Source organism: Panthera tigris, chromosome E1 (genome assembly GCF_018350195.1).
Source record: "Panthera tigris isolate Pti1 chromosome E1, P.tigris_Pti1_mat1.1, whole genome shotgun sequence".
NCBI classification, from domain to species: Eukaryota; Metazoa; Chordata; class Mammalia; order Carnivora; family Felidae; genus Panthera; species Panthera tigris.
Window position 1 is genome coordinate 60,412,061 of NC_056673.1, and position 23,866 is coordinate 60,435,926.

General features: G+C 58.5%; 1 protein-coding gene across 10 annotated transcripts in view; it reads right to left on the reverse strand.

Annotated features, from left to right (window-relative positions):
• Nucleotides 1-23,866, reverse strand: part of CCDC57 (coiled-coil domain containing 57) — a 101,733-nt gene that overhangs the window by 73,091 nt on the left and 4,776 nt on the right. For 7 of the 10 annotated variants that reach the window (XR_006211442.1, XR_006211443.1, XM_042967616.1 and 4 more), the window contains 7 exons: nt 18,250-18,475; nt 17,586-18,000; nt 14,989-15,097; nt 8,276-8,377; nt 6,755-6,912; nt 6,584-6,658; nt 2,930-3,130 (listed from right to left, as the gene is read on the reverse strand). Coding sequence is in view for 8 of the 10 variants with exons in the window: in XM_042967616.1 (XP_042823550.1) it covers nt 2,930-3,130; nt 6,584-6,658; nt 6,755-6,912; nt 8,276-8,377; nt 14,989-15,097; nt 17,586-17,992 (1,052 nt within the window). In the remaining 2 variants the exon portion in view is untranslated. The other 3 variants (XM_042967620.1, XM_042967622.1, XM_042967621.1) reach the window with 3 other exon arrangements.

Below are 23,866 nucleotides of genomic sequence, written 5' to 3' on the forward strand. Positions count from 1 at the left end.
AAAGGCTGTCGAGTATAGAGTTTCCAGCGTCATTCTTAGCCACAGGAAAAAGTCCGTCTTTCTTCACATACGTTGAACAAATTATTTCTAGTACAATCCGTACAAACTCATATTGACCTCTTACCTAAGACAACCTGTCCTAAGATCACAAAGGGCTGCTAAAAGTTGGAAACCAGTTGAGACACCTGCAGGTGACAGGAGAGGAGGGCTCGGCCCCAGGGCCAAGCTCTGGGGGGCGCCCCTCGGTGTGCGCTACCCTGGAGCCCCATCCCCGCAGGATCTGGGCCTCGGCACCGAGTAGTGTCTGACGTGACGGGGGACGTACGCGATCTCCTCCGGCTACGCTGTCGGCCACATGTCACGGAGAAGCTGGATGGACACAGAACACCCGGGACCCGATCTGGATTTCTAAAGTGTAACTGTGCTCATCACCCACCCGCCAGCAACTTTATTCTAAGGGGCAAAGGATGCCAGCCAGCAGGTAAACCGGTCATTGGGGCTTTTTCTGACTTTCCAGGTGGGAAACAGAGCAGCTGGCCGCCCGGGAAGCCACCCGCCCAGGCCTCAAACAACATCAAGAGGCACGTCCCGTATGGACTTCCTCTTCTCCCGGACGCTGCTCCTACCGAGTCCGTGTGTGTGTCGGGCCTCCCGAACCGCGAGAGAAGTCGCCAGAACTCTGGAACTATATTTTTATCTCTTCTCAGTTTCCAGCGAACACCTACCAAGTATCTGAATACCGCGAGGGTTCTGCTGCTCTCCCGAATGTGATCCCGGTTCCTGCTCCAACGTGCCAAGAACAACCCAGCCCCGTGAGGTCCGCACTCTGGAACCGTGAGGATCCACCCTTCCAGGTCCTGGACCCCCGCAGTCAAGCACTCAGGCCCGTGCTGTTCAACATGGGGCCACGGGCCACACACAGCTCCCGAGCACATGGCTGGTCCGAACCGAGATGTGGCTTCAACATTTAGCACCGAAACAATACAAACTATCTCAGTAATAATTTTTGTCAGGTAAAAAATGATTAGTTTTTATACTGATTACTTGTTAATGTGGTGCAACACGACAGTATCTTGGATGCACTGGGTTAAATAATTCCCTCTATCTCTTTGCGCCTCGACCGTGGGCCCTGGAAGTGGCACGGCCTGTGTGGCCTGCCGTGCCTCTCTATCGTGGGTTACATGGCGGCACAGGGCGTGGTCGGGTTCTCTCAAAGCCACCTTGGGGCCACTGCTTCTCGACTGTGGCGTTCATCATCACAAATAGGCCGGACGAAGTAACAAGCCCAAAATACGGGCTGTTTTCGTTGCTGGTTTTCAAACAGCCTCTGTCTCAGTACGAAAGGGCAGGGACTGTCCCGGGCAGCGAGGTCCCAGGCAGCACTGGGACACAGCACACTCCCTGGGTCGCACGGAGGAACACAAGGAGGGACGCGCTGCAAGGCGAGTGCAGGCAGAAGGAGGCCGGCCCACGGCCTCCACGCGAGGCAGCGCTGTAGATCCCGACAGCGGCCACGTGAAGGGCCCGGCAGAGCCCTCCCAGCAGGAGGGACGGCGGGAACACATTTGCCCATCACGCTGTCCCTTCTGCTTCTCCAACTACTGCTGCGTGCATTGAACAGATCAAACAACAAGACCACACGCTCCACCCAAGGAAACCTTCCTGGATAAGCTCTGACTTCCCTGTATTCTGTGGTTGTCAGAGCCATCGTCCTCCAAAATGGAAATGTAACTCGGCAGAGCCAGAAACATTTCCCAGACAGACAGGAAAAGCCAGTTGCTAAGGAAGGCGAACCCTAGAAGTGACCGATTTAACTGTCTGAACCATCGTCAGTAAACACAGCCTCTTCCTCACTGGCAGCCAGGAGACTGAGTCCAGTTCCAATGGTCCCGTGGGCACACACGCCGGCCTGGACACTGCACAGGCGAACACGGCTGCTTACGTGGCGTGACTTGGCTTAGATGCTGGAGAGAAAAATGGGTTTAAGAAGAAACCAGCTGATGGAGAAATTAGAATCTTTGTGCAAAGCAGCGCATCCGCTGTGGAAAACAGGGCGGTGGTTCCTCCAAAAGTTAAATGCAGAATCACCATGTAGCGACTGACCTTCTGGTGTATCCCCAAAACAATTCTAAGAAGAGACCTGAATAGGTATTTGCACACCCACGATCACAGCAGCACTATTCACAATAGCTAAAATGTGGAAATGAGCCCAATGTCCGCTGACAGATGACCGGAAAAAGAAACTATGATCCCATCCACACAACGGAATATTACTCAGCCATGAAAAAGAAGGGAATCTTTGGGGCTCCTGGGTGGCTCAGTTGGTTGAGTGTCTGACTCTTGATTTTGGCTCAGGTCATGGTCCCAGGCTCATGGGATCCAGCTAAGCGTGGAGCCTGCTTAAGATTCTCTCTCCCTCTGCCCCTCTCCCCTGCTCACGCTGTCTTGAAAGTAAAAAAAAAAAAAAAAAAAAAAAAAGGGAGGGACTCCTATCACAGGCTACATGAACGGACCTTGAAGACATCTCAGCAAGTGGAACAATCCAGTCACAAAAAGGCAGGTACTACAGGATCCCACTCACATGGGGGACCTGCAGGAGTCAAGTTCACAGGGACAGAGAGGAGATGGTGGGCCCCAGGGCAGGGGGAGGGGGGAGCTGGGGTTTAGCGGGGACAGCGTCCACTTTCCGAGACACAGTCTGGAGACGGACGGCGGTGGAGGCTGCACACGAGAACGCGCGTGTGCTCCGTGCCCGCGAACTGTGGCTTCAAGTGGTTAGGACGGAAAATTTTACGTTGTGTGTATTTTGCCACAATGACCGCATACGTAGCAACGACACCATTTCAAAAAAAGAAAAGGACGAGAAACGGTGGAAGACAACAACCAGAGAGCCCCAGGAACGCGCCCAGGCCCGCCCGCCCACGCTCACTTGTCCACGGCGGCGTCCTTCTCCTTCAAGGCCTCGGCCTGCCTCCGCTCCGCCCCGCACAGCTGCAGCTCGAGGCTGTCGCCGTGGGCCTGCAACTCCAGCGCCCTGGCCTCCAGCGCCTGCAGCTGCTCCACGTGGGCACCCTTCATAGCCACCAGCACCGCGTCCTTTTCCCGGGCCAGGTGGTCCAGCGCCTCGTGCCTGAAACACAAGCAGGTGCCCCGGCAGCTGGCGTGGGCCCCGCTCCGGTCCCCAGGCACCTCGCCCGCGGTTGCCTCGCCCCTGCTCGTACCCTGGACCCGGGGCTGTCGTGCTCACGTCCTCAGCCAAGGAAGCTCCAGCCCCCCAGCCGCGTGGACACTCGCCGGGTGGACACTGGCTGAGAGGCCCCTGGCCCGACTCGAGCTCAGCACCCCCGGAAGAAAAGCCCCGGAAGCCGGGGCTCCGGCAAAGCAGCATCACTAGCACCCTCACCGGTTTTCCTAGCAGCCCCTGAAGGTGGGACGTGGCCGTCACTGTCCACCGGTCCAGGACCCGGATGCCTTCCCTGTGACTGGGGACCGGGGGACGGCGGCCGCTTCTGTCTCTGCCGGGAGACGCCAAACTTACCAGAATTCCATCACCAGAACAGACGCCCGTCTTGACCCCACACCAAATTGGCAGGTGTCGTGTGCACATCTGACTGGCGACGCTCAGCCCTTTCTATGCTTTTCTTCCACTTGGTTTCAGTGAAAAGTTGAAAGCCCCAAAAATATAAGTCTAGTGGTTTCTTTTAGATTCCACCAGCATCTCCCAGTGAAATGGTGAAGCCTCTCTGTCAGGTCACATTATGTACTTTTTGTTCTAACTACAATCAAGCCTCATCTTACCCACCTTGCAACCTGGTCAGGATTTTCTACCTTCTATCGGCAAAGACACGAACGCACGCTGGCTGCCGTGCCTGTCACTTTCTGGCAGCACATGCCCTTCCCTGCGTCAAACCAGGAAAGTCCGATCGTGACGGCTGGTGAAATGAGTAGTCATTTCCAACTGCACCGCGTGGCCCCATCCTTCCGTCGCCGTGGCCCCATCTGCCGCCTGTGACGCTGCATCATCCCACGGCAGGTTCCGAGGCGAAGCATCCGCGTGTGCCGATAACGCGCTTTAAAATGTGCCAAGTACACTAGCGCGAATTTGCCTTCGTCTGGACCGCTTTAGGACGTGACATCTTACGAGGTGTGTCCTAGAATTCTCGGTGTTTCAGTGACACTCCTCCAAACACAGACAAATTCACTTGCTTGGACTGAAAAATGAAGAGATGCGGTCTCGCAGAGCCACCTGACCCGCTAATGGTTTCACAGCGAAGGTGGGTTTTGCCGTTTAGGTGGTCTGGTGAACGTTCTCCCTAAATCTGCAAGCTTGAGGTCTTAGAGAGAAATGGTAAAGCTTGCGACAAAATAAAAACCATCTTACTGTGTAAACATCGTGTTGGCAAACGTGCTCGAGTCACAACGTCCCAGCTTCCCAGACACAAAGTGTCGCTGAGTGGAAAGACACCTGGTCTATGCAACGGTCACAGAGTAAGTCTTAAAAAAGCCTCTTATCTAAGCTTCTGGAAACAGAGAACGTGGACGGTCCTGCTCACCGTACGCACACACGTGGCCAGCCACAGACGTGGAGGCGCTGCCCCGTGAGCAGCAGACACAGGACACGACACCATTCCGGACGAGAAGCCAGCAGGTGGATCCAGGCACGTAACCGGAAGGCGCTCAGAGCCCAGGAGATGCGGCAGAGAACCCACCTAGCTGCCCTCTGGCCGTGAGTGTGACGAGGTGGCCAGCCCCACCCAGTTTGCTTGCAAACTGAAGTGGGGACGTCTTGCCTCATGAGAGGGGCGTTCCTAAGGAGACTTTACAGTTTACTTAGTAATTACTGAATTTTATGGTATGTTGTTTTGCAAAGTACGTACTACTATCGTAAGACCTGCACTTAGAACCCTCTCAGAACACCTAAAGCCTGGTGACCCCGGTCAATGTCGTTTTTAGTTTACGTAAATCTACATATTGTTGTTAGAGGTGACGGAGTTCAAATTTCTGAAGTGCAAAAAAATTCATTATATTCAGACAAAGGTCCTGAGGAAGTCAGGTAAAAATGGGAGTTCGGGCAGGAGAAAAAGTTATACGTAAGGCTGGTTCACGTACTTTTAAATCAATGGTAGGGATTGTTTCAATACGTTTTAAATAGTAACCAAACAGTTTTACTTCTTTTTTTTTTTTCAAGAGATTTTATCTTAAAGTCATCTCTTCCCCCAGCGTGGGGCTCGAACTCACAACCCTGAGACCAAGAGCTGCACACTCCACCGAGGGAGCCAGCCAGGGGCTCCTGAACACTTTTACCTCTTGATGCCAACAGTTCTGATATGCTGAAAATTAGGGGCACCTGGGGGGCTCAGCCAGTTAAGTGTCTGGCTTCGGCTCAGGTCACGATCTCACGGTTTGTGGGTTCCGGTCCCGCCATTGGCCTCTGTGCTGACAGCTCGGAGCCTGGAGCCTGACTCGGATTCTGTGTCTCCCCCTCTCTGCCCCTCCCCTGCTCGCACTCTGTCTCTCTCTCTCAGAGATAAGTTTTTTTAATTATATTTATTTTTTAAATTATTTCAGTTTATGATTCAAAAGACTCTGAAAGCGCCAAATTCTTCCACGGCCGCCCAAGCCAAAGGCCAGTGGCCCCAGCGCGCCAAGAGAGAGGTCCTAGCACTACCGGCCTACGGGTTCAAGCAAGGCCACGGTCTGCAGTGCCTGTGGCACCCACACGCCACCAGCGGGAGCGCACCAGCGAGGCCCACCCTCTCGGTCGTGTGCGCAGGGCCCGGGCCGAGGTGGATACAGGTCGATGGTGTCTGGAAGGCAGCTCCCAGCTCAGGGGGCTCTAACTCCGGGTGAAAACGGGCAGCACACGGGCTGTAAAGCTTTTCTCCTCTGCGAGCACGTGCTGCACAAACACCACGGCCACACGAATGCCCCCGGGTCGCCCTCGCTCCACAGCCCCCCGCGTTCTCGCTCCCGACTAGCTCCCCATCGCCACACGCGTGCGTCACATGCAGTCTCATGCTGCTTCTCCGGAAAAGGGAACGGGAGGCAGTCCCGCAGCAGCTGGACGGCCGGACCCACGCTGCCCCCTCGGGCTCGCCCGGGCTGCTCCCGAGGGCACGGGCTCGCCCAGAAGCCTTGTGCCTTCTCTGCGCCCTCCTCGTCCTGCTGGCCTCACACGCCTCAGCCTGGGCGGGCCACCAAGCGCTTCGTTAGGGTCGCTGCCCCAGGGGGCCCGCCGCCTACCCACTGGGCCACCCCGACGCCCGGCAGGCAGCGGGGGGCACACGGCCCACACCGAGGTAAGCGATCAGCGTTTCGGCAGGAAGAGGGGGCTCCTGAGAAGCCAGAGGGCGCGGGGCCGCAAGGAAAACGAGAGGCGCCCTTATCGATACAGTGACGTTCGTTGCTGCGATCTAAAATTAACAAACTGGTCAACACGACTTTTAAGTTTAAAAGTTTTGAAACGCCAAAAAGCCTGAGCACCACTGAGAAAATCCCGAGCAGTGAGTTCAAAGGCCAGACGGCCCAGGTTGACGGCAGCCTCCGCCTGGACCCAACCCCGCGCGCCAGGGCGGACACTCACTTCCTCCTGAACGCCTCCTCCTCCTTCTTCCTGGCCCGCTGCTCCGAGTGAAGTTGGCCTTCTAAGTCCTTGATCCTGAGGCGGAGGAAACGTTAGCGGGAAAAGCAGGGCCCCCCCCCCCCCCCCCCCCCACCGCGGGCCCGGCCCCAGGAGGCAGGCGCGGCTCCGCACCGTGCGTCCTTGGCCGCCGCCAGGTCCCTGAGCTCTTGCCCGCCGCGCTGCAGCTGGTCCCGCAGCTCCGAGTTCGCGGCCTCGGCGCTCCGCAGCGACTCCGCGGCCCGTGCTGCAGCTTCCTTCAGGGCCGCGAGCTCCTTGTCCAACAGTTTAACCTTCGAGGGAGAGAGAATCCAAAATGAGGCCGAAACTGGAACAACCTGAGGAAAGAGAAGAAACCTCACGATCCAAGGGGCGACAAATCGCGAGGCCGTGCTCACGCGTGAGGAGCGCGCAGCGAACGGGCGGGGCGGCGCGGCCACCTGGGCGGGCCCGCGGCCCACTGGCGCCGGCACAATGCTACGGTCGCACCTGGCTTCCTGCCTCATCGGTGAATACTAAACACTCGAATCCAGCACTTAGGTGGAGAGTGGAAGACCGCGCTCCCCACACGCTCCATCTTAGAAGAACCTTGCGGGGCCTCGGTCTCCTCAGCCGTGAGCTGCGGGTGACGTAACGGCTGCAGCGCCCCGATCAGCTGGTGTGTGTCAGCCGCGGCCTGTGTAACAGCCCCGCAGGGCAGACGGGGGAGGGGCGGGCCTGCAACGTGCGTGTCCCCGGCCCCACCACCCCTGCCGCCCTCCGCTGACGGCAGCGCCCACCCCACCGCGGAGCCCAGGGTGCGGCCCCGCGTGTGCTGCCTGCTGTCTGGCCCGGGACTCCTAGAAGTCACCAGGCGGCCTCGTGAGGGTCCCTGTGGGGCCTTCTGGGGGTGGGGCTGCGGTACCCATGCAGAGGTGCCCCTTGGGGAGGGGGGGGGGGGGGCGCGGCTGGCACTAAGGGAAGAGCTAGGGTCCCGGCCAGACGGTGAGGTTGGGCTGGGCCCTGCCCGGCCTAGACACAGCCGCGCAGAGCTGCCAGGGTTCTCGGGGCCCCTGGCTGACTGGGTGCTGCCCCCTGGACCGCGGCACCGTGGGAAGGCTGGCGGCCTGGGAAGACCCTCACTGGGCACTACGGCAGGGGTCTCTCACAGGCACCTGCTGAACGCCCACGCGGTGTAACCCACACGGGTGGCGGCCTCGGGCCAGGTGCCAGCCCTGCTTCCCGCTCCCCCACGCCACCTCCCACTCCCTCAGGGCCGGTCCCTGCGTCCGTGCCAAAGGCCGGGCGTGCACGCTAGTGTGCCCCAGCAGCACCTGGCTGGTGTGTTAAAGAACCCACGTTCAGGAAGGGCGGCCAGCACCCCGGCCGGGGGCAAGAGCCGCACACGGACCCCAACCACTGGCCTGGCCTCCTCCGCCCGAAAAGGATGCGCACCACCCCCCACCGGCCCAGCCGAGCTCGTGGAGCACACAGGTGGATGGCGGGGGGTCTAGCGGGGATCGGGGGGACAGCCTACCCGGGTGGGAGCCCACTTCCCCAGGCAGGGGCAACCGGAGCAGTGGCGCCAGCCCTCCTGTCGCATCACCCCGCCGCCCGGCCCAGAGGCGGCCTCCCTGCTCCCGAGCGGGAACTGTCACGGCCCGAGGGCCGCCGCACCTTGAGCTCGTGTGTCAGGACCTCGTTGCTCATGCGGTCAGCCTGCAGGCGGAACTCGTGCTCCCTCTTCTGCGTCTCGGACTCCAGCTCCAGCAGCAGCTCCTGAATCAGGAAGGGACCGCGGTGAGAAGAGGCGGCGGTACCCAAGCAGCAATCACGGCCACGACCAGGCGCCAGGCAGGCGGGCCCGAAGCCGGCAGGACGCAGAGATCCTCCCTGGTGGCAGGGGCGCCACGCCAGCATCGGAGACACGGCCTGTCACGCTCGTCTAAAGCACCTCAGCGGGCCCGTGGTGTCAGATTGCCTCGACGGACGCGAGCACCCGCTGAGCCACTGGGCCTGTCCTGGGGGCACACAGACAAAGACCCGCTGGGGGCTTGGCACGGGGACCCCGGTCCGCTCATCCTGCCCCTGCACGGGCGCAGCGCTGCCGACAGCTTTCCGGGTGGTTCCCGCTGCGTCTCCACGTAGCACACCCACGCCACCGTGAGCCCGCCCGCGTCCTGTGCTCTCTGCTGGCTCCTCGCCAGGATGGGCAGTAGAGAGGCCCATCCCACACGTCCTGACGTGGCAACCACGGTCCGTGAGGCCTGCTCTGTAAGGAGGCCGCCTCCTGTCCCCCAAGCTCCCCCCACAGGCTGAACCTGAAACATCGCTGCGGCATCATGAGGATCATGAGGCTAGAACACTCGCTGTGCACCACCAGTGAGCTGTGAGCCTGGTTCAGATGGGCAGCCCGCTGTTTCTCCGGGACTTCAGGCTACCGTGCCCTTCCCTTCCCCTCATGCCACTCTGTTCCCTCCCACCCCTTAGTGCCGTCCACTCGGGCAGCGTGACGGACTCTCGTTCTCCAGGCTCAACGCTCTGCCCGGGCTGCTCTTCACGGGCCCCTGTGCGCTCGCCAGGGCTCCCGAGCCCCTTCCTCTGGGGTGCGCTCCTGCGGGGAAGACCCTCCACCACACCACCCCTCCGCCCCTCCGCCCCTCCGGGCGGCTGAAAGCCCAGCCCCAGCCTGGACCAGGCCCACCGGCTCCAGCGGAGCCCTCGAGGAGCAGGAGGCTGCCAGCTCAGGGCCCCATCCTCCTGGAGGCCTTCTCCAGCTCCAGTCTCTTGGTTCCCACCGTCCTGAACTTGGAAGGGAATGGAGGCGGCTGCAGGTGGAGCCCTCGGCCACAGGCCGGGCCCGCAAAGCTGCTCCCCGGAGACTCCCCGGAGCCTGGCATCTGCAGGAGTCTCCCCGCCCCTGCGTGGGCAGACCCATCTGCCGTCCTCAGCCGCAGCTGGGAAGCGGGACAGGCTGTGTCCAGTGTCCCCTCTGTGGGTTTCCAGATGCCTCTGAAACACCTCCCACTTGCTGCTCGGGCCCCTGCAGGCCTTTTGTTCTCAAGTCCCTGTCCTGAGAAGCGACCGGGCCATCTCAATAGTCTCCCCTTCCTGGTTTCCACTGTACGTTTCTGGAATGTGACCACTGAATTGGACATCCTGATTTACCCTCCACGTCTCTTAGATCTTCTCCCAGATTTTGTCTTTTTTGGTCTATATTCTGAGTTAATTTCTTTAAATATACTTTTAATTGTCAGAATTCTTTCTTGATCTGTGATTGGCCCTTCCTCCCAGCATCTTGTTCTTGGGTTCAGATGCAAAACACATCTCTGGTGGCACTAATCACGGGAAGCCCCCCACAACGCACCCTGAGACCCTGAAAACCACGACACATCAGGAGGAGTGGCTGACCCTGTCCTCACCCCACTCTGGACCGGCTGAAGGGCAGGGGGAGGGAGTCACAGAATCACTGGTTGGTCAATGGACATCGAGGCCGGCAAGGACAACCAGATGCGTGCGTGGGCACGTCCAGCCTGGGCCGGATGCCTCCTGCTGACCGCCCAGGAGCCTCACATCTGAAGTGGGCACACGGTGGCGGGCTACAGGACCAGTGACTCAGCAATCATCTCTGTTCTCTTCAGGGTCATTTTCCCTGTTCTTCTCAGCTCCTTTTCCATGCGGCTGGCAATTCTCAAGCGTCCCAGCTGTCAGCACAGAGCCCACTTCGGGTCCTCTGTCCAACCCACCCCTGCCTCCCCTCTGCGCACGCTCTCTCGCTTTCAAAAATAAATACATGTTAAAAAAAAAAAAAAAAGAAATATAAGCAGCTCACTAGAATGTCATCAAAATTATATCACCTGCTGTTCATAAGACACTGTTAAGGAAAGGAAAACACCAGGCCCAGAATGGGAGAAAATTGTAATATATGTACCTAAGAACTTGATTCCAGAATATATAAAGAACTCTAACAAATCAATCACATGATGGCAAATAATCCACCTTTTAAAAAGGGCAAAAAGGTGAACAGACGCTTCACACACAAAAATATATTAACGGCCAACGAACACACGGAAAGATGCATAAACGTCGACCGAGGACAAGAAAATGAAACCCACAAGACACCACGACTCGCCCCTAAAATGGCTGAAATGGGACAAAAAAGCTGAAAATACTCTGTGCCGACAAGGACGCAGAGCGGCGAAAACTCTAATCTGCTGGCGCTGGGAGGAACATAAAATGGTACAAACGTCTTGGAAAACAGGTCGGTGATTTCTCCCAAAGTCAAATACTCCCCTAGCACACAAGCCAGAAACTCTACTCCCAAGTTATTTACCCAAATAAATGCAGGCCTGCCAAGAACGGCCACAGCAACTTTATTCTTAATGGCCTCAAAGTGGAAATGACACAAATGTCTGAAACGTCCACGCGCGGGTGAGGAGCCGGCCGGTACAGTCACACGTCCCCGCGACGGCAGGAAGCAGACCCACGCTCGCTGGGGCCAGAGTGGTGCTCACTGACCACAAGGGCGCACGCGGGGACCGCAGGTGACGGGGGCTTCTGTCTCGGCCCTCGCACGGGTGCACGTACCGTATGTAAATCGCTGAGCCGACCCGGGCACTGTCGCCGGATGGGGGTCCCACCTGTCCGCCCCACGCCGCAGGCACCAGGGTCCACGCCCGCGGCCTGCCTTCTCCCCGGATGGGCACTTCCACGTCGTCGCGGAGAAGTGTGCCGAGCTCCTACCCGCTGGCTGCTCCGCCTGCACACGTGGGGGTGGCTGCCCGTACACAGACCCCCCCGGCTGACGCCAGGCCAGCCCCCACCACACGTGGGGCCTGAGCTCCCCGCGCCACGTTCCCAACAGCCCCTCCCCGCGGGCTGCTGCTTCTCCAGCCGAGGCCCCTCCGCTCCCTCCACTGCACGGTTCTCTCCGTCCTTTGTCTCTTACTGTGCATTCCCAACGGTCTCAGGGGAAGAGACAGCCCCACAGGGTCCACCTGCCCGCGGACCAGAGGCGTGGACGTGCTCGGTCCCCGGGAGAACACGGATGCTGAAGCCACACTGAGGAGAAGCAGACTGGGCTGATGCAGAAAACCGCAGTTCATCTTGGTCTCTCCTGCCCTGAAACCTCACGGTGACCTGGCCCAGCCCTGTGGTCAGAGCAGAGGTGACGTCGGGCCCGTGAAGCCCATCCCCACGGAGAAGCGCGCAGACAACACAGCACAGCAAGCAGGACCCCAAGTGACCCTGCTCTTGAAGAGACCTGGACAGACTCGGCTACGCAAAGGAGGCTCTGGGAGGAGGCTGAAGCCGGCCTGACAGTGTGGCCACACCTGCCACCTCCCTGGTCCGCCGTCTCCCGGGGAGGCGGGCGGGGGCCACACACCTGCCCAGCGACGTGCCCACGCTGGATCCCTGGATCTCGGAAGGTCAGCGGGAGCCTCAGAGACACTCAGAGAAGTACAATGGAAAGCATACTTCACTCTTTTTATCCTTTGAAAAGCAAAACGATGTACGAGAAGTCACGTGAGTAACACTCACCGGGACCAGAATACAAAAATCATTTGGGATTCTTTCCTCCTAACATATTACAAGACCACGAAGCGTTTGGTCTCCGCTCAAAGTTCTGCGGGCTGTGGGGGGCTGGGTCACGCGGCGGAGCTCTGGCCCGGGTGACAAGGACCCTTCGCCCAGCCCCCAGAACGGTGCACACCTACTCTCACCCCTCCTCTTGCTCCAGAGCGCCCACTCTCCTGCTGGTTCCCTGACAGGCCCCTCACCTCCCATCCTCCCCCTGAAGGCTCTGCCCAGGCTCCCTGGTCTACACCTGCCCTTTGGCAATGCCCCAGGCTCCCAGCTCGTACCTCGTGGCCTCCCCATGCTGACCTCCGGAGTGCAAAGTCCCCTCTTACCCAACACACTGGCCTGGACATCCAGGAGCCACCTCCCACGCAGCCTGACATCATTGGCGTTCTACCCAGGGCTGCTGCCTGTGAGCCCTACACGGCCACCAGCACCTCAGCCCCCCTCGACCTTGAAGGCCTGCCCCAGGCCCCCCAGGTGCGCCCTCCACACACCTTGCCACTGGCAGACTTCTGCTAACAAGCCCTCTTCCTGACCGCCCTCCTTAAAAAGGCCAGCCCCACCAGCCTGCCTCACTGTGTCATACAGGTGACACCCTTGGGACATTCCACCAGAGACTACACCCTTCAGGTGTCCATCTCGCCCCATGGAGGGCCAGCTCGCCCACACCCTAACTCTGGGCCCGGGAGGACGCCTAGCACACGGTTCGTGTTAAAAAAATATTTGTTGGGGCGCCTGGGTGGCTCAGTAGGTTAAGCATCTGACTTCGGCTCAGGTCATGATCTCACGGTTCATGGGTTCGAGCCTCACACCGGGCTCTGTGCTGACAGCTCAGAGCCTGGAGTCTACTTCGGATTCTGCCTCTCTCTCTCTCTCTCTCTCTCTCTCTCTCTCAAAAATAAAAAACATTTAAAAAATTAAAAAAAAATTTTTTTTTTGCTAAATGAACGAATAAATCAATCATTCCATTTCTACTCCAGTGGCTTCTAATTCTGTGATGCTAACCAACACAGGGGGAAAAAAGAAAAAAAGCTTCCCTTCAGCCCACTGCCTACAACTCGCAGGTACAGTAAGAGTCAAACAGACCGACTCAGTTCCCTTTATCTTGTATTTCATTTTTCAGAAGAAAAACCATTATCACCGTTGAATCAATTCTACCTTCTGACAAGTCAATAATGGACACAGATCCTTAGAAACAAGAGACAGGAAACCGTGAAGCCAATGAGCACGTAAGAGCCTGGGTCAACCAGAGTTGGGGTCAAGCAAAGGCATCCCGCTCCCCGCGAACCCGCACGGGCTCAGACTGTTCCAGAACCACGTTAGACAAATGCTACCACATTCCCAGCAGCCACCTTGGGTGCAACACCAGAGCTGGGGAGTTTAAACATCGTTTTCTTCCTTCCAGAAGTAGGGCCGGTAGGAAAACCAGCGTTCCCCATGGCTGTGAGGGGCCCTCCTGACTGACGGGGGAGCTGGAGCCAGAGCCTGCCTGGGTCACAGCAGAGGCCCGGCCCAGCCGACCACCATTCCCCAGGGTCATCGCTGCCTCCAGGGGCCGCTGAGTGCCTGCCTGCTAACTGGGACGGCCCACCACTGCCCAGGGCCCTTTGGAAATTCCTCTGGACGTGACCCTGGTCCTGACTCAGGAAACCTCCTCACCTCCCGGTGAAGTCACGACTGCTCTTTCCTTCATCCCGCTGCTCGGGCCCCAGTTTCGTGCCCTAACAACTTGAGCCGTTTCCAAAATCAAATCCATCCATAATGGACAAAGTTCTTTAGTTCCAGAAAACTCTAAAAGAAATCCTCTGCAGGAGATTTCAAAAGCTCTTTCTCCTTAGTTCAGAATGACGTATATATCTCATTTTGGTGGGTCTCTGGAATTTCCCTGTCCGTGTGGATTCCCCGTACGCACGCCTGTTACACTTGGATTTCTCCTCTTAACCCGTCTCATGTCAATCTGACTCTTACTTTAAGTAGAGGACCCTTGAGGGGACAGGAGTTCTGGCTCCCCGACAAGAGCAATCCCAGGGCAGGAGAACAGTGGTAAGAGTTCACACCCCGGAGACATCCTGGACTCATATGACATCCGTGCCGTGTATGAAGAGGATCCCGGGCAGGCTGGTCACTGATTCTGGGCTCAGTCCCCCACCTGTAAAATTCTGGTCAAAACCGTGTCCCTGCCGTGAGGAGCACAAGGGCCCTCGTGGATGTAGTTTCCATGAACACTGCTGTGGCTCTCAGGACAGCAGCTCAGCACGTGCTCCGTGGAGACCAGGGGGACTGTCACCCCAGCACCTGCACCCACGCGGCTCCACAAGTGAGAACGGGCCCCTCCGGCCAAACCCCAACGCGGCTGAGTCCGTCAGACGTGCAGGCTGGGTTTCAGTGTCACGGAGGGGAAACCGTGGCGACAGGCTCAAGCGCCACCTGCCAGCCGGCACAACTCTGGCGAAACTTAGGATTGGCCACCTATGGTTTTCCCCAAAAGAAATACAGTTACCACGCTGTGAGTCCCCAGCTCTTTTCTACAGTAAGTAACTCAAATTTTAACTCTTCGATACTTTTTTCTAAAATAAATAAGGGCGACAACGTGTATCCTTTTGTGAGGAAAGAGACACCCAGGGAGTCACTACAGACGAAGGTTCAGACGCCCGCCACATCCCCCAGCCCACCCCAGAATGGAAATCTGCCCCAGTAGTTCAACGTGGACCCCATGGATACCACACAGTCAACAAAAAGGCCGACTTTCCCTCAACAACTCGGTTTCCAGCCGGCAGCCGAGACGGGGCCGCGGTCGAACGTCCTACCTGCCTCTGCAGAGCAAGTTCACCATCCAGCTCCTCGAGCTTCCTCTCCAGCCTCCATTTCAGGTTTTCATACTGCTCCCGCTGCTGGTCGATCTCGCCGTTCTTCTCACTATGCAAACATTGCGGCGTTAACAGAAGTCTTGCTGAAGAGTCCACGGGACCCGCGTGCTACACACCGCACGGGCCACCGCCGGCACAGAGAGCCTGGGATGGAGTCCAGAGTCGCACGGCACAATTCCCGAAGTGTCCAGTCACAAGCAAAAGGCACCACGAACCAGGAAGAGAAAAGGCAGTCACAGGTGCTGACACCAACACGACACAGATGTTCAAATTCTCTAAGAAGGACTTTAGAGCAGCCATTAATTATTTAAGGCGCTCCAACAAGCAGTTTAGTGCAGCCTGAGAAAAACTCACAAAGAATCAAACAGAAACTGAGGACGAAGAGGTACCGTAACCGAACAGAAGGTTCGCGGGCGGCTTAACGGCCAAGTGAATGTGACAACATGACAGAGAAAAGAGTCCATGAACTTGAAACCAGAACAACAGAGATCACCCCGTCATATAACAGAGAAACAGACTGGAAAACATGAGCAGAGCCCAGGGAGCTGAGGGACAGCCACAAAAGCTGAGTGTTGGTGCCACTGAGTCCCAGAATGGAGGAAAAAGAGGAGAGCTGAAATGTACTGGAAGAAGTCATGGATGATGTCTCAAATTTGTCAAAAAAAAAAAAAAAAAGAGAGAGACAGAGAAAAGAAAGACAGAAAGAAAAAAAGAATGGGCAAATAAATGACCCGAGGAGACACTTTAAAATGTAGAGCACTCGGGGCGCCTGGCTGGTATGCGGTCAGTTAAGTGACCGACTCCTGATTTTGGACCAGGTCATGATCTCACGTTCCTTGGGACCGAGCCCCACACTGGGCTCTGCGCTGACAGCGGGGAGCCTTGGGATTCTCTGTCTCTCCTCTTTCTCTGCCCCTCCCATGTGTCTCTCTCAGAAAATAAATAAATAAACATTAAAAAAATAATAAAATGTACGGCACTCCAAGAAGGATGCTTGAAAATCAGCGTGTCCACGGAGGGCAAGCTGGCCCACGTGTCACAACGTCAAAAGCACCTGCCACTCATGCTACAGGTACGTCACGGTGTAATTTTTAACGATGAAGTTGGAGAACGGCCAGAATGCCAACATCCATCCTGCAGGTGCAGGTTATGGGGCCCCTCCCCGGCTCCGGGGGACGCTGACCTTGGCCGAACTCCGCATCTCTGTTCCCTGGCCCCCCAGTGAGGTGGCGTGGGCTGTGAACATCACGCACCACGCCGCCTGAACAAATGGCGGGCCTCCTCACACGCTGCGTCGGAGCTGGGAGAATCAGCAGAGGGCCACGAACACCTCGGGCTTCCGGGCTTCCAGGCTTCCCTCTCGGGACCCTGGAAACCGTGCCCGTGTGTTGTTACAGGAGGCTGTTGTTACAGAGCCTGCGGGCCAGTCTCCTCCCCTCACGCCCAACCTGCCACGGAGCCCGGAACGAACAGGCCCAGAATCCACTAAGAGGGCCAGGGAGCCATCTGAAAAGATGTGGCAGAGCTCAGCGCACGACACGAAGAACAGCTTCCCGGATAGACGGGAATCCACCACGGGCAGGTTGTGGGCAGCGTGTGCGGGACACGACTTTGTGGGCGTAAAAGCGAGCTCTCCTGGAGGGAACACAACAGACACCTCCGGCAGCTTTTCCTTTTCACCGGACCATCTTCACCTCACGGTACAAGTCATGGTCATGACAAGAATTTCCTTACTGTTGTGATTTTTTAACAAGTGCTTTAAGCACGTACGTAACAACGTGAGAAACTATTCAGGGGCCGCCTGGGGGGCTCGGTGGGTTAAGCTCCGACTTTGGCTCAGGTCACGATCTCGCGGTTCGTGAGTTCCAGCCCCACGTTGGGCTTTGTGCTGACAGCCCAGAGCCTGGAGCCTGCTTCGGATTCTTCGGATTCTGTCTCCCTCTCTCCTTCTGCCCCTCCCCTACTCGCACACTCGTGTGTATTCTCTCTCTCAAGATAAATAAACTTAAAAAAACAAACCGCTATTTAGGACCCCATTCAGTGACAAGAGAACCTGCAGGATGCGGCCCACCGCTCTGTGCACACACAACACACTCTCGCGTGTACACACACACACGCACGCACACGCGCACACCAGGGAGGTGGACCCCAAGTGTTAACATGACATCACGAACGTACACGCTGAAATCAGGGGAAGGACACCAGATTTTTAAATGAGGCCGGTCGTATCTGCCTTCCCGCTGGGGAGCCGGGGAGCAGCCGTGACGAGCGTGTGACAGTGAGCGGCCTCCCGGGGGGCCCAGCCAACGGGACCCTCTGAGCCGAGCTGGGTTCCTGGTCAGCCTGTCTCAAGCGAGCTCACGGAGTTTGGGGATTGAAACGTATTTTGCATCATTAACAGCCACGAACTCGAACAGCTTTTATTGAAACGATACAGATTTGTCATCCGTGGAGAAAACGGCCAGCGTTTCAAGCAGTGTCCCGTTCGCCCCCCCCCCCCCCCCCCCCCCCCGCGCCGCGGGGCGGGGCCGCCTCACCTGTGCGCGCGCTCCCGCTCCAGCCGGTGCTCCTCCAAGTTCATCTGGTGCCGCCGCTGCAGGTCGTCCAGCCGCCGGGCCTCGCTGGCCAGCGCCCGCCTCAGCCGGGCCGCCTCCACCCGCAGCTCGCTCACCTCCGCCTGCCGCGCCTCCTCCCGGGCCCGGGCCCGGGCGAACGCGGCGTCGTAGCGCTCCAGCTCGCGGTCCCGCTCGTCCAGCACCTGCAGGTTGTAGACGAAGTCCTCCCGCAGGCGCCGCAGCGCCCCCTGCGCCTCGTGCAGCTGGCTGTGCGCGTCCTGCAGCGCGGCCTCCTGCAGCTGGCAGCGGTGGGCCCGCAGCGCCCTCCACTCCTCCTCCTTGCGAGCCAGCAGCTGGCCCAGGGCCCGCTCCGAGGGCGGCGGCAGCATCGGGGCAGCTGCGGCGGGGGAGGGGGCGCAGAGTCAGGGGCTCTGGCCGTCCTCCCGCCGCACCCCCCCCTCAGATCCCCATCTGTGGCACCGCTGTCGCCAAGCGGGAGGACGCTCGGGGCCAGTGAGCAGCTGTGCGGTCGGTCACACGTACCTTCCGAAGGGCCCTTTCTACCCTATCCTCACCCTGCAGCAGAGGGAGCGGGGCAGGGCGTCTAGGACCACCGAGGAAGGGAAGACGGGGACCGGCCGCTCACCGACGAGAGCCAGGTCCTTTGGACAGGCTCGCGAAGCGCTCTCCCACTTTGCAGATGAGAAAACGAGGCAGCGAGGGAGCTGAGCGAGGACTGGAGCCCAGAAGCTTCCGAGAGCCAGCGGCCCGCCCGTCGCGCACACGGCTCCGCTCGGGGGGCGCTCCCCCCGCCGCACTCGAGCAGCTTCCTCTGCTCTCTTATCTCCAATCCGTCGCGGAGTGGCGCTTCTCTGAAACACAATAAAAATAAAGCGCCGGAGGAAAAGAAGATGAGAAAACAAAGGCATATAACACACAAGTCCGAGTCTTTAACATTCAGAGTCCACAGCATAAAGCTCCTTCGTCAAACTGCTCTAAGCGTCTAAGACCTCTCGCTCCTCCGTCTCTGCCAAGGACGGGCCGCGGGGCTGCGTGGGAGGTGTGGGCAAGGGCTGCCCGTCACCAGGTGAGCCCGAGGCCACACAGACCGCTGAGGGCGCATCACCTGGCAGAGAAGGGGTGGATCCCCACGCGTAAAACCACGTGGTGCTCCGGGCCTCGACCTACAGGAACAGGCCGGAGGCCTCACAGCGAGCCCAGAGGGTAGGCAGGCTGGGCCCAAGGGCCACTGTCACCCTGGGGACAGACAGCAGCCCTTCTCTGACAACACCTTTCCAGAAGGGCCGGGAGCATTCCAGGCAGGCATCCAGAAGTGACATTGGAGTACCACTGTCATCCCAAAGAATCTGAAACGGGGGTGCCTGGGTGGCTCAGTCGGACTGGGGGAGAGGGACAGTGGGCGGGACTTCAGAGGCCTGAGGTGACACTCGGAAAGGGGGTCACAGAGGTTACAATGCAGCCACGCCTGAAGCGGTCCCCACGGCATCAACACCGGTCGACCCTGGTCAGCATATAGGCAACACCGACAAACTCAGAAACAGGAGAACTGAAGGGGCTACTTACTGCTTTTTGTTTTCTTTACGGTAACTCTAGAATTCTTAAGCAAGCTACCGCTCTCTGGTCAGCAACGCTAAATCAGCAATGCTACTTTTGGGGGGCACGAAGTTCACTTCACTCCTGAAGTTACTAAGAACAAAAACCACCAACAAAAAATTATCCATGTAACCCAATCTGTTACTATAACATTTTGGTAATAGAATGAAAAAAAAGCCAATAAATTCACAAGCATTGGTAGCACGCTGCCTGAGGGGCACGTCTGCTGCTACCACCACACGGGTCTCTGGCCCAGTGAGTGGAGTTTGACAGTAATTCTGGCTACAAGTGGGAAGAAAGAAGGAAGGAAGGAAGGAAGGAAGGAAGGAAGGAAGGAAGGAAGGAAGGAAAGGAAAAGTAAAAGAGAAACTGTCAAAACGGTCCTGGCCGGTATTGGAAAATCCCCAAATACTGTCAGGACCCCAGAAATAACGTGCCTTTCACAGGAAATGGGTGCTATGTGCTCAGCCACCCCAGCCAACAGTGGAGACACTCGCCCAGGTTTTGAGCACAGGTCAGCTGAGCTCACAGAACAGTGCTTAGGACACAGAAAGGGAGAGGGGAAAACGTGATAACCATCAAAATCGGGCAACAGAGGCCACGCAACCAGCACGTCTCAGACGACGGAGGACAAAGTACCAAGAACAGGCTCGAGCACAGGGCCCACAAGTCTGGTAAGGAGAAAGCAAGGCGATTTCCCAGGCGAAGCCAGTATCTTCTCGGCACCGACACCAGACCTGAATGACTCCCTTACGAAGGTCCTCCTACAAGAGCAGTGAGACGTGCAGGACGGCGCTGGCCAGCCCCTCCCACAGAGGGCAGCGGGCGTCGAGGGCTCCGTGGGACACAGGCTCCGCGCCAACCCCTCGGCTCAGAGCACGGACGGCGCGGGCTGGGTCCGGCCCACAGGCCTGCTCTGTGGAGGGGACGCTGTTCTCGGCATCGTGTGACAGGCCCTCGTAGCCCCTAACCCTCAGGGCCCAGTCCCAGCCCAGCCAGTCTTGGGGCGACTCTGCAAGGCAGAGGAGCAGCTGAGTCCGGAGGGCCCGCACAGGGCTGTGGAGACGGCGGGGCCCAGCGATACGCCACGTAGTAAGGAATACGTGTTGGCTTCATTCGCGGTTCCTGGCACACTCCCCACGCCGAGCGCCGGGAGCTACGGGGGCAGCTGCTGTTAGCTTAGTTTTTGTGCCCAGGTCCTGAAACGATCCCAGGTGAAAGGGCATCTTCTGTTTCTCCGCCCCTGGGCTTAGGAGGGGACTCTGGAGCCGGCTGCCGGGGGAGCCAACCTGGGGGCTACGGGGCTGGGACTTTCCCTCCCACCCCCCAACTTCCCCTCCAGCGGGAGGACAGGGGCTGGAGGCCGACCCATCACCCATGGCCCACGGCTCAATCAGTCACGCCTGTGTGACGACCTCCACAGAAACCCTCGGCGAAGGGGTCGGGGAGCACACAGAGGTGCCCTGAGACGGCCTGGAAGGTCTGCCTCCCGGACACTTCACCCGTCGCACCCGTTCCATCTGGCTGTCCCTGAGTCATACCCTTTAGAATATGCTGGGGAGCTACAAAGAACGTTCCTGAGCTCTGTGAGCTGCTCTAGCAAGCTGAACCCGAAGAGGGGTCGTCGAGGGGTCTTCTGATGTAGAGGCGTCCGGGCGGGGTCGGTCTTGCGGGACGGAGCCCTGAACCTAACCTGTGGGGTCCGTGCTAACCCCAGGCAGTCACTCGGAACCAAGTTCAACCGCAGAGGATGCTTGGTGGAGGAAAAGGCCCCGCACGCACGCAGGCCGAGCTCCCGGAGCGGAAGGGAGGCCTGGGAGGCAGGGGCACGATCGCCAGGGGCAGCCGAGGTCTCCGCCCTGCAGGGTCTGGAGCAGGGCAGCGCCCCTCCGCAGCCCCATTCCTGCTAGCCTCCGGGCCTCGCCCAGTAAGCCGGCTTCAACCTGCCCTCGGCTGCGACACACCCATCCAGCACCTGCCTGCCACCCGAGCGCCACCCCAGGCTCCTGCCCCCCAGTTTCCTTGGCTCCTTCCAAGGCACCCCTCTATCCAGCTGCCCAAGCTAAACACGTGGGATTAGCCTTGACTTCCCGCTTCCTCTCCTCCCCACGCACCTTGGCCACCATCCAGGGCTCTCGCTGCAAGACCCCTGGACTGGCCCCTCTGCTCCACTCGCTCAGGGGTGCCAAAGGGATCCTGTAAGTGGAAGGAAAAAGGCTAACTGCCCAGGGCTTCCCGTTCCACATAGTCCTGTTCTCTCAGGGCTGGGACGCGTCAGGCCCTGGAGCCCAGCACCTGCTGCCATGTGCCGGGTGGGGTCAGACCCCCAGGTGGCTCCACCACAGGGAACGGCCCCCTGTCTGCTGAAGCACCTGGCCTGCCCTGGCCGCCCTGGTCATGGTTTCTCTCAATCCCAAACACCCAAGCACCCCACGCTCCGATCACCAGCCCTCACCCTTCAGATGTGTTAATGGATGTATAAATGAATCACAGAAAAACTATAGACTCACTTTTAAAAGTGTTTCATTCAGTAATAAAGGAAGCTACTGGCTTCAAGTTCAGTCAGTGGCCAAGCACCTTCCCCAAGCAGACAGCTAGGATGTGCAGAGGGCACCTCGGACCGGGTTCTGAGCCCCAAGCCCCAGCACACAGAAGGTGATGACAACGGTTCATTTCATTCAGGAGCCAACCCCTCCGATTGTATTTCAGGTGCTACAACTGTGTAACCCGAAAAACTGAGGCTGCTAATATAAAATTCCACCAGACACAGTTCCCTTTCTTAAATTCATCCATTTACTCATTTAAAAAGTATCTGTTTAGCACTCAGTAGGTGCCAGGGACTGTTTTACCTACTGGAGACAGACAGTAAGGCCACTGCACCGATGGTCTGTCTGTCAGCCTGGGGCAAGATGAGAGCGGCTGAGGATACGGGGCGACTCTGCACAGAGGCCAGGGAAGCCCACGAGGGAAGAGCAGGAAGGGGTTCTGCGTGGCCTCTATGAGGCTTGCACGTCCCGGCCAGGTCACGGTCCCTGTGCTGGCTAGAGGGCTCCCAGGACCACGGGGAAACCGGGGTTACGGCAGGCCGGCCACAAAGCCCAGGGAGAGCCCTGGTGTGGAACTGGCGACCTCCACGGTTAGGGGTTCGTCCACGCTGTCTATCTACTGGCTGCGCAAAACACCCAACACCCAACACACACACACACACACACACACACACACACACACACACCCCAACTAGCAGGGGAGCTGTATGAGCGAGGGGCCAGTGTGGGGCCCAGGAGCTCTGGAGTCCGGCAGTCTTGACAACAAAAACCGACACATAGGCCACCCACATGACTGCGCCCACTCACAGGGACAGGATCAGGATTCAAGCAAACACACACCAGTAAACAACGCCCCTGCTACCGTGATGACTCAGACTGTCTCCCCAAGCGCCCATGAGTCACCACTATGGTCCTTCACAGATAACACACCACGGTCTGCGAGGTCAACAGGCCTCCCTGCTTCTGGAGACTGCTCCTCAGCGCCCTGTCCTGTGTCACGGGCCCTGCCACCAGGTCTGCCTCTTAAATGCACTGGTTGCACAGCCACCCAGAGGAGTTACTCTTGTGAGACAGACAGCTGACCACGTGATACCACGCCCGTGGCTCTGGCCACCTGCAAGGTAAAGTTCAACCTGTTCGGCATAGTAAACGAAGAATGAGGGGACAGGGCCTGGCCCTTGCTGCCCACCGCAGCTCCCTCCCTAGAGAGACCAGCTTCTACCGTGCATGCCAGATTCTATGGCACTCAGGACCCACAAGCAACCTGACCGGTCCGGGTGCCCCTTTCCTCCTTACCCCATCACAGGACAGCCTGCGCCCTGCCGCCCTGTAAAACCCTAACCCTAATAGCCCCGAGGCTGACATTAATGGGCTTTAAACATCACAGCTTCAGAGTGTGGACGCAATCTGCCCGTCAGCCAGCAGATGTCCCCGACAAGCACCCAGTTTTCAGGGGGAACCCCGTGAGACTTCTGGGGAAACGGCAGAAAGAAATCTCCACAGAAGGGAGAGGCCCACAGTTAAGGTGGCTTTGCTTGCGGCATCCACGGTGTTCTAGGAGGGCCTGTGGGGTCAGCCGGGGGTGGCGCAGGGACGCGCCAGGTCACGTCATCGCTTCGATCTTCTCATGTGTAAGACTCGGAGCTTTCCAACCCGTTGGTCTCAGGCAGATGTCGTACAAAAGCACCTGCAGACCCCCGGGTGTTAGGAAGATGGAAACAACCCCTCGCGAAAGCCCTCGTTTCCCACCCACAGAAAACCTGTTGGTCCCACACAGACACAAGCCCCATCTGGAAGTCGACCTCAGTCATCAGTTCCTCTGAATGTGCCCCGGTGTTAAGACAGGGCTGCGAGGAGCGTGGACCAGTTTGGGACTCGCTTGCCGGAGCCCCACCAGTGCTCTGCCGCGGGCGACCCCGACCACACGGGCCAGCCGGGTCGGAGGCCGGGGGGCGACACCCGGGGCCTGGCCTTCCACACTCAGCACAGGGGGGGAGAGGCTTCCAGTGAGATCCTCAGCTCCTCACAAACTAGGACAGAGCCAAAGACCGCCCGAGCTGCAGGTGGGGTCCGTGCCAAGTCTGCTTGACAGCCGGCCCCCCG